Consider the following 10,268-nt stretch of genomic DNA (forward strand, 5'->3'; position numbering starts at 1 on the left):
AATGGACTACAGAGCTTAACAAAGAATTTTCAGCTGAGGAATATTGAATGGCCAAGAAACACCTAAAGAAATATTCAGTATCCTTAGTTATTAGGAAAATGTAAATCAAAACAACCCTGAGATTCCACTTCACTCCAGTTAGAATGGCAAGGATCAAAAACTCAGGTTATAACAGATGCTGGTGAGGATGTGGAGAAAGAGAAGCTCTCCTCCATTGCTGGTGAGATTGCAAGCTGGTACAATCACTCTGGACATCAGTTTGGCAGCTCCTAAGAATTTAAACATAGTACTTACTACCTGAGGAGCCAGTCATACCACTCTTGGGCATATACCCAGAAGATGGTCCAACATGTAATAAGGACACATGCTCCACTATGTTTGTAGCAGCCGTATTTATAATAGCCGGAAACTAGAAAGAACCCAGTTGTCCTTCAACAGAGGATACTGAAAATGTGGTTTATTTACACAATGGAGTACTATTCAGCTATTAAAAAGTATTAATTCATGAAATTCTTAGACAAATGGGCAGAACTAGAAAATATCATCCTGAGTGAGGTAACCCAATCACAAAATAACACACATGGTATGCATATATATTAGACCAAAACCTCTGAATACCTAAGATACAATTCACAGACCACATGAAGTTCAAGAAGAATGAAGACCAAAGTGTGGGTGACTTGGTTGTTCTGAGAATGGAAACAAAATATTCACAGGAGCAAATATGTGCATAAAATGTAGAGCAGAGACTGAAGGAAAGGCCATCCAGAGACTGTATCACCTGGGGCTTCTTCCAATATAAAGTCCACAAAGCCCAATGCAGTGATGGATGCTTGCTGAAGGGAGCCTGATATGGCTGCCTCCTGAGAATCCCTGCCAGAACCTTACAAATACAGAGGCAGATGCTCACATCCAAACATTGTTTTGAGTGTGGGGTACCCATACAGGAGTTAGAGAAAGGACTATAGGAGCTGAAGGGGTTTAAATGCTCCTGGGAAGAACAACAGTATCGGCCACCCAGACCCTCCCCCAGACCTCCCAGGGACTAAGCCATTAACCAAGGGGTACCCATGGCTCTAGCTGCATATGTAGCAGAAGATTGCCTGGTCATGAATCAATGGGAAAAAAGGTCCTTGGTCCTATGAAGGCTCAATAGATGCCCCAATATAGCAGAATCAGAGGCAATGAGGTAAGAGTGGGGTGGGATGAGGAATACCCTCATAGAAGGAGGGGGAGGGAGTGTTGGATAGGGACTATCAAGGAGGGTGGAAACTGGGAAAGTGATAACATTTGAAATGTAAACTAAGAATATATCCAATTTAAAAAAGATAGATTTTGTGATTTACTATAATGCTTGTTTAGCCTGTCCTTGTTTTCCTCGAGGGATGTATAGAAGCACAAACTAATAATGAATCTTGTGACAGATTTCTTCTCCTTGGAATCTCTCAGAATTTAGATTATATAGCCTACAGGTCCAATATCCTAGACAAATAACTATATAAAGTAGTTTATAATTTAGCATAAATGAATCTAGATTCAGTAGTTATATGTTGCTATAGGAAAACTCAGTAGAAAATCTCTTCCATTATTATCATGTAATCATATAGTTGTGCAGACAAATCAACAATAATTGACATAATTTTATCTATGAGGATGGTGAGTTTATAAATGACAGCCTGAATATCTTTACCTATGGCATGAGAAAATAATTGTCAAAAGTTCCTTAGTGAACTCTGCTAGCACAGTATCACCTCAAAACATGAAGCATCCTTTTCAATACAGTTGAAAGAAAAATGGAGTGAGCATAACTGTGGGTTAATAAGTCCTGCATTTTTAACACATTAGATTCATAAAGAATATTTTCATAATCATTTCAGGATTGTAACAGCAATATAAAAATTACTTTGTTAATATTTCATTCTGGGAAAATGAAAAGATTCAAATGTACCATGATGATTCTTTTCAGCAATGAGAATAAATTTGATATAATCAAAATGTATACATATATTTATAATAATAAGCACTGTACAGTATATTGTCTCCATATATAAAGTGCCACTTGTTTGAAAATAGCATTCTACCTAGATTGCTCTAGAATTAAGAAATCTTTTTCTTTGTAGCATAAATTGTTGAATCAGAGATTTGTGCCAAATTCTTGATGATTAATAAAATGAAAGTAGTTAGAATTCTAATGTACATGGAACCACAAAATGTTTATACACAATAGTTTATGTATGGAGATCACACAGTCATACTGTGAATATTTACTTTCTCCTGTTCTTCTATAATTAATATAAATTCTGGAGGGACAACCTTCTCCCATTTGTATAATTATGAAATCCTGCATTGAACCTCTGAGACCATAGAATGGCAAATAATCATCCTGTAGATTCTTCTGACTCTATTTACATCTCTCCTGGGGAAAAGAGAGTAGCCTTCATCTGACAGTAGGCATGGTGGTGTTTGAATCTGCATTGTTTATTCATTACTCAGAAGGAAAGTAGCTTGAATGAATAAGTGCTGAGACATGGTAGATAAAAAAAAGGATTATTGTAAGTCTTCAAGCCTGACAACTTGGATAGGTAGTAAGAAATAATACTGAGAAAATCTATGTTATTATAATATCTATATTATCTTAGCTGAGATATCTGATATCTTATTCAGTTTGGTTTTCACCAACTCTGGCTCTATGATACATGGGTATATCAAAATTAGCATTCTATAAGGAAATATCCAGATTTCAAGTTTTGTATTCATACTTCATTAGAGTGAAAGCTAATATTGCATATTTTCTACATTTAAAAAATATTCCATAAACATTGTTTATTGTTACTACCAGTAATATGTACACATAAACTAACACATTTTTGAAGGCCTAAATATGTATAAAAACTCCAGTTAAATATATTTAATAATGAGCCTGTGTACTGCACATCATATTCCTAACATATTTTTAAAATGTATATGTACAGTAACAATACAAAGTGTGTATTAATGATGTATGTCTAGTACATGAGAAACCTGACATTATTTGTAAGTACTTAAAATTAATTTTTTTCTTTTACACATGCCCTTGGTGGGGGTTAAATTAGCTCTTATACTTTATATTGTTTACTGTTCCCCATACATATACTTTGGCCCGACAAAATAATCAGCTCTATTTTCTTTAATGCATATGAAGAGGAAGGAATGCAACCCACTACACAACAGTTAATATGTGCATGGAATATGTTAGTTAGAAATAAGAAGAGTTGAACTTGGGCTTGGTGGCTTCCCTTTATTCTAAGGATTTTAAAGATCAATCACAGATCTTAGAGTCAGAACATATGAAAATGCTTATACAAAATATGGGATGAAATTTTAAAAAAAAGTGATATGTTCTCTATTTTGATACAAATAAGCCAGTATAATACTTTTAATTTCCAGAGGAAATTCATTTAATTTACATTTTTAATTAACCAGTAACAGTGAATATCAGTTCCACATTTGGTGTCTCATATATCACATAATTGTCTTCAACTATTAGGGCACTTTTATGAAAAATTGACAATTATCAAAGCCAACACTAGGAATTACCTAGGAAATAATTTAAAAATCATCCAACTAAGAGGTAAGAATGGTGCTTAATTCCTGGGGGTAACTGGCACATTAAGTATAAATTATGAACTTTATATTTTGAGAAAAACATCACTTTCTACATAGCCCAGACTGTCTCAAATTGTTTCTGTTATCTGAACAAATTTAAAAATCTTATTATTGTATATTTGCTGCATGCAATTTTGTATTTAATAATTATGTTCTAATAGTAGCTTTAACTTTGGCCATGTTCACTCCCAAACACAATTTTCTACTTCTCTCCCTTTCCAATGTTTCGCCCTCCATTTCTAAAATACTAGGCTTTCTAGATTTTTCTGACTCGTTCTCCCAGGCACTGTGTTCGCAAGGATATACTGATGATATGTCTGTGTCAAATAATTTAGTGGTCATATAGTGCTTCAAACTCTTGAGACCAGGCTCATATGCATTTAGATAAATTATTTGTGTACCTAAGGAAGTAAATAACACAAAAATCAGTAATGAAATACTTTAAAGACTGTCTTTGTGGAAAGCACAAGTACTTCTGTATTAATAAGGAAAACCTTAAATGAGAGTATTTGCATTCAAATAGTTTAGAATTCAGAGTAATTTTATAATGATTTATTTTGCAATTATTTCTTTCTTTTCTAAAAGGGTAATGATGGAAATGAAAATGAAAAACATATCACATGTTTCACAATTTTATCTTCTGAGAGTATCTGATGATCCAGAACTGCAGCCCCTTCTCTGTGGGTTGTTCCTATCCATGTTCCTGATATCAGTCCTTGGGAACCTGCTCATCATCCTGACAGTCATCTCATTCTCCCACCTCCACACTCCTATGTACTTCTTCCTCTCCATTCTCTCCATGGCTGACATCGGCTTCATTTCTACAACAGTTCCAAACATGGTTGCAGAGCTCCAAATCCACAGTTCAGCCATATCCTATGTGGGCTGCCTGACTCAGATGTCTCTTTTTATCATTTTTGCATGTATGGATAGTATGCTTCTGGCTGTGATGGCATATGACAGGTTTGTGGCCATCTGTCATCCCCTGCATTATGCAATAATTATGAATCCTTGTCGCTGTGGTGTCTTAGTTTTAATATCTTTTTCAGCTAGCCTGCTTCACAATTTGATTGCCTTACAAGTTAAGTGTTTCAAAGATGTGGCAATTGCTAATTTCTTCTGTCACCCTTCTCAACTTCTAAGTTTAGGCTGTGACAACACATTTAATAATAACATACTTATGTATGTTATTGGTGTCATACTTGGAGTTTTTCCCTTATCAGGGATTCTTACTTCATACTTTAAAATCATTTCTTCTATTCTGAGAATCACCTCTTCAAGGGGAAGGTATAAAGCCTTTTCTACCTGTGCATCTCACCTGGCAGTGGAATGCTTATTTTATGGTACAGGGCTTGGAGAATATTTTGGCTCACTTTTGTCTCATTCTTCTGGAAACAATGTGATAGCCTCATTAATGTACACTGTGGTCACCCCCATGCTGAATCCTTTCATATATAGTTTGAGGAATCAGGACATTAGTGATTCCCTTAAAAGGCTCCATTTTTGTACTGTTTAATCGTAGGTCTCATGGAATCAACTTAATATCTTGGACGAAAGTTTTAAAAACTAAACAAGTAGATTTGTGTGTACTAGTGCATTATTTACATGATCTTTCTAAAGCTTGATGAATTTAATTAATTTGATTTATCTACAACAAAATGCTATTTTACTAGTGTAATAATAAAAGAATGTCTTTGCTTGTTTGTTCATCTATTTACTTAATTTTTTGAGGCAAGGTCTTTCTCTATTAGACAGACTGAATTGGAACTTCTATATATGCCTCCAGCACTTGACAACAAATTGAATTTCATAGTTTTTAAATTTCCCAAAAATCTAGTTTCAAAGGCAAACTAAATGTATGGGTTAAAATATAGTAAAAGTTGCTGAAAAATGTGAATGTGACCAAACTAAGATCCTGGAAATTGTCACAGTCATTTGTTGTTCCTATGAACACCTTGTACTATGAAGATTGGGAATAAAACCAGTTGAAACCGAAAAGAAATTAATACAATTTATATAATTATAGTATTATAATTACTTCTAAGTAGAAAAATAATACCAACACTTTGTGCACATTTGTACATTTAGTTTCTCCTCCTCTATTTTTATACCATCCTCCTCACTTCCTTTGCATCATTTTCTCTGTCTTCTCTCTTCAATCAACTACAATACATGAACTCATTTGACTATTCTAAGCACTGTAAATTGAATTTCAAATAGGCAGAGTAATCATCCAGTATGTCTAATTATAGTGGGCACCATTTCAGGATCTGTCTCCTCTATTTTTTATGCTCTTATCTTCTCATGTCAATCATAAAGAAAGAGCCTTGAGAGGTTGGTCAGCATATTTCAGTATATCTGTACTTGAACTGTATTTCTTGATCTTTAGTCATAAGAAACACAATGAAAATCACTCAATACCCAGGGAAGTAAAGAAGAAAAAATGTCAGAAGCATTGCTTCTTCATCATCAAGACTAGTACTGAGCACTGAATAGAAGGTTAAACTTATAATGTGTGAAATTTAAGGTATAGGATTTATATGCCCACTGGTTGATATAGGCATCCTAAAAATCTTATTCAAAATATATTTTCATCTATTGCTGAGTATACTTCTATAAACATCTCATCTAAGGAAACAGAAAATATATCCCGATAAGCTCATCCCTAAAAATGAATAATTATGAAAATAATGATGATGATAAAGTAGTATCTACAACATGAGCAATTAAGTATGCTGCTGATTTCCAAGCTCTGAACTGAAGAGCTCTATTCTATACTGATCACTATCTACCTATCTCTATCTATCAATCTATTGATCTATCTCTCTATCTCTCTCTATCTATCTATCTTTATAATGATCATCAAATTTTCTACTTGATGTATTTTATATTTTATTTTATTTTATTTTATTTTATTTTATTTTATTTTATTTTATTTTATTTTATTTTATTTTATTTTATTTTATATGTGTCACATTGTAGGGAATAGTAAGTCAGGGCCTGTGTACCTGTAGAGGGAGGCTACCTTGCTAGGGGGAATTTGGACGTGATCCTTTGGGGGTGGAGGCCCGAGTCCCTGCAGAGGAAACCCTGCTGGGCAGGGAATTTCTTGGTCAGTTCTGTCAGCTAGGAACACTATGACGCCTTTTACATTAGGGCAACACAGAAGGTTTAGATAAGAAAAGAAAGCCCATGGTTTTAAAGCTTTATTATAGAAAAGTAAGAAAACAAAAAGAGAGAAGTAAAGAAAGAAAAAAAAGATAGAGTAGTGAGATCTGGCAATGACCATATGAAAAGAGGGGAGAAGAATGGGGAGGGGGAATGGTAGGAAGAGAAAAAGGAGAGAGTGTAGGCAAGAGAAAAGAGCAAGAGAGCTAGAAGGGGCCATGAATGCCCTTTTATACTGGACCGGGCCACCTAGATGGTGCCAGGTAAATGTGGAGTGGAGAAAACATGTTTATTGCTAGGTGATTGTTGGAGTGAAGTCCAGCCAGAATATTAAGGTCCTGGCCCTACATGACTGATGGCCACGGGGTTATGTCCAGCATCACATTAGATTTATTTTGTATAAAAGAGCAGAATTGTGTGTAAGTTGCTATAGTTCTTAGATCAAGAAATTTTGGATCATGTTTGAATTTTTATGGCATCTCTTCACACAAAGGAGAAAGCCTACATCAATATTGTCTTGAACATATTTTCCTACTTACTTGCTTTCCTCATTGTACTCCTCTTGCTAAGTCCCTTTCTTGTCTTGCAATGACCTTAGCTAGTTTCTCTATTACCCATGAAGTAAATTGCTACCAGTGATATTCCATGTGACAAAAACAAAACAGAGGCCGGGTGGTGGTGGGTGCACGCCTTTAACCCCAGCACTTGGGAGGCAGAAGCAAGTGAATTTCTGAGTTCAAGGCCAGCCTGGTCTACAGAGTGAGTTCCAGGACAGCCAGGGCTACACAAAGAACCCCTGTCTCAAAAAATAAAATAAAATAAAATAAAAACAAAAAAACAAAACAAACTGATATGAAAGTGCTCAAATGAGGGAGGATTTTCATAGAGTGAGAAGGAAGGAAAATGCATAACAGATTGAGCTCAATAGAAAAAATACTTCAATCTCTAATGTACAGGAAATATTTCTAATGTATAGGAAATATTGATGTGTAAACTGGCTAGTTTTATGTCAGCTTGACACATGTGAGAGTTATGTAAAAAAAGGGAACTACAATTTAGAAAAATGTACTCATAACAGATGGCTGTAGAACATTTTAATAATTAGTAATTGATGCAAGTGATTCCATGCCTGGGCAGGTAGTTTTGGGCTCTATAATAATGCAGGCAGAGCAATCTGTGGAAAGAAAACCAGTAAGCAACATAAGTTATGTCCTCAGCTGAGCTTCTAACCCTAGGTCCCTACAGTGTTTGAGTTCCTATCCAACTTCCTTTGATAATAAGCACTGCTGCGGAAGTATAAGCCAAATAACCCTTCCACTTGCTTTTAGTCATGGTGTCTCATTACAACAGTAATAACACTAAGAAAATGTGTTTCTTAACAAAATAATTATTAAAATTTGAAGTTTACAAAACAGATATAGAAGAGCTACATAGTAAATTTCAACAAAAACTACAGTTATTTACTGGCTTCAGAAATATTTCCCATATGTTGAAACTAAACTAGCTATTCTTGGCCCCTACAAGTTAGTAAAAATATTATGTGTGAAATAATTTAATATTGAAATATAAACAGCAATCTTGCCAAAAGCAATCTACAGATGCAATGCAATCCCCATCAAATTTCCAACTCAATTCTTTATAGAGTTAGGAAAAGCAATTCTCAAATTTATCTGGAATAACAAAACAACCCATGATAGCAAAAACTATTCTCAACAATAAAATAACTTCTGGGGAAATCATCATCCTGGACCTCAACCTGTACTACAGAGCAAAGTGATTAAAAAAAAAAACTGCATAGTATTGGGACAGTGACAGGAACTGAAGACTCGGAAATAAACCCACACACCTATTGTCAATTGAACTTTGACAAAGGAGCTAAAACCATTCAGCGTGGGGGCAGCGGGGCTGGGGGGTGGGAAACGGCCTTTTCAAAAACATGGTGCTGGTTCAACTGTTGGTTACCATGCAGAAGAATGAAAAATGATCCATTCTTATCTCCTTTTTACAAAGCTCAAGTCCAAGTGGATCAAGGACCTCCACATAAAACTAGATACACTGAAACTAATAAAAAAGAAAGTAGGGAAGAGCCTTGAGCACAAAGTCACAGGAAATTTTCCTGAACAGTACACCAATAGCTTATGCTCTAAGATTAAGAATTGACAAAAGGGATCTCATAAAATTACAAAGTTATTGTAAGGCAAAGAACACTGTGAATATGACAAAATGGCACCCAAAAAATTGGGAAAAGATCTTTACCAACTCTCCATCTGATAGAGGGCTAATGTCCAATATATATATATAAAGAACTCAAGAAGTTAGACTCCGGAGAAACAAATAACCCTATTGAAAAAATGGGGAACAGAGCTAAACAAAGAATTCTCAACTGAGGAACACCAAATGGTTGAGAAGCACCTAAAGAAATGTTCAATATCCTTAGTCATCAGGGAAATGCAAATCAAAATAATGCTGAGATTCTACCACATACCAGTCAGAATGGCTAAGATCAAAAACTCAGGTAACAGCAGATGTTCCCCAGGGTGGGTGTGGATAAAGAGGAGCACTCCTCCATTGCTGATGGGATTACAAGCTGGTACAACCACTTTGGAAATCATTTTGGCATTTCCACAGAAAATTGGATATAATATCACCTGAGGACCCAGCCATACCACTCCTGGGCATATACCCAGATGACGTTCCAGCAGGTCATAAGGACAATTGCTCCACTATGTTCATAGCAGCCTTATTAACAATACTCAGAAGCTGAAAAGAACCCAGATGTCCATCAACAATGCAACAGATACAGAAAATGAGGTACATTAAAACAATGGAGTACAACTCAGCTATTAAAAACAATGAATTCATGAAATTCTTTGGCAAATGGATGGAACTAGAAAATTTCATCCTGAGTGAGATAACCCAATCACAAAAGAACACACATGGTATGAACTCACTGATAAGTGGATAATAGTCCAGAAGCTCGAAATACCCAAGATACAATTCACAGACCACATGAAGCTCAAGAAGTGAAGACCAAAGTATAGATACTTCAGACCTTCTTAGAAGGAAGAACAAAATACCCATTGGAGGTGATACAGAGACAAAGTGTGGAGCAGAGACTAAAGAAAAGACCATCCAGAGACTGCCCCATCTGGAGATTCATCCTCTACACAGTTACTAAACCCTGACACTATTGTGGATGCCAACAATTGCTTGCTGACAGGAGCCTGATATAACTGTCTCCAGACAGGCTCTGCCAGTGCTTGACAAATACAGAGAGGGATTCTCTCAGACACACACTGGAGTGAGCACAAGATCCACGATGGAGGAGGAAGAGAAATGTCTCAAGGAGCTGAAGGGGTTTGTGGCCCCTTAAGAGGGACACCAATATGAAACAGCCAGTATCCCCAGAGCTTCAATGAAGTAAACCAGCAATCAAAGAGTACATATAGAAGGTC

The 10,268-nt window shown here is 35.6% G+C and overlaps 1 protein-coding gene across 1 annotated transcript; it reads left to right on the plus strand.

Annotated features, from left to right (window-relative positions):
- The first annotated feature begins 4,234 nt into the window (after nucleotides 1–4,234).
- Nucleotides 4,235–5,161, plus strand: LOC127690135 (olfactory receptor 7E24-like). Its single transcript, XM_052189686.1, has one exon. It carries the CDS (start codon nucleotides 4,235–4,237, stop codon nucleotides 5,159–5,161), a length of 927 nt encoding a protein of 308 aa, XP_052045646.1.
- The last annotated feature ends 5,107 nt before the right edge of the window (nucleotides 5,162–10,268 follow it).

This window comes from Apodemus sylvaticus, chromosome 7, assembly GCF_947179515.1.
Source record: "Apodemus sylvaticus chromosome 7, mApoSyl1.1, whole genome shotgun sequence".
Taxonomy (NCBI): Eukaryota; Metazoa; Chordata; class Mammalia; order Rodentia; family Muridae; genus Apodemus; species Apodemus sylvaticus.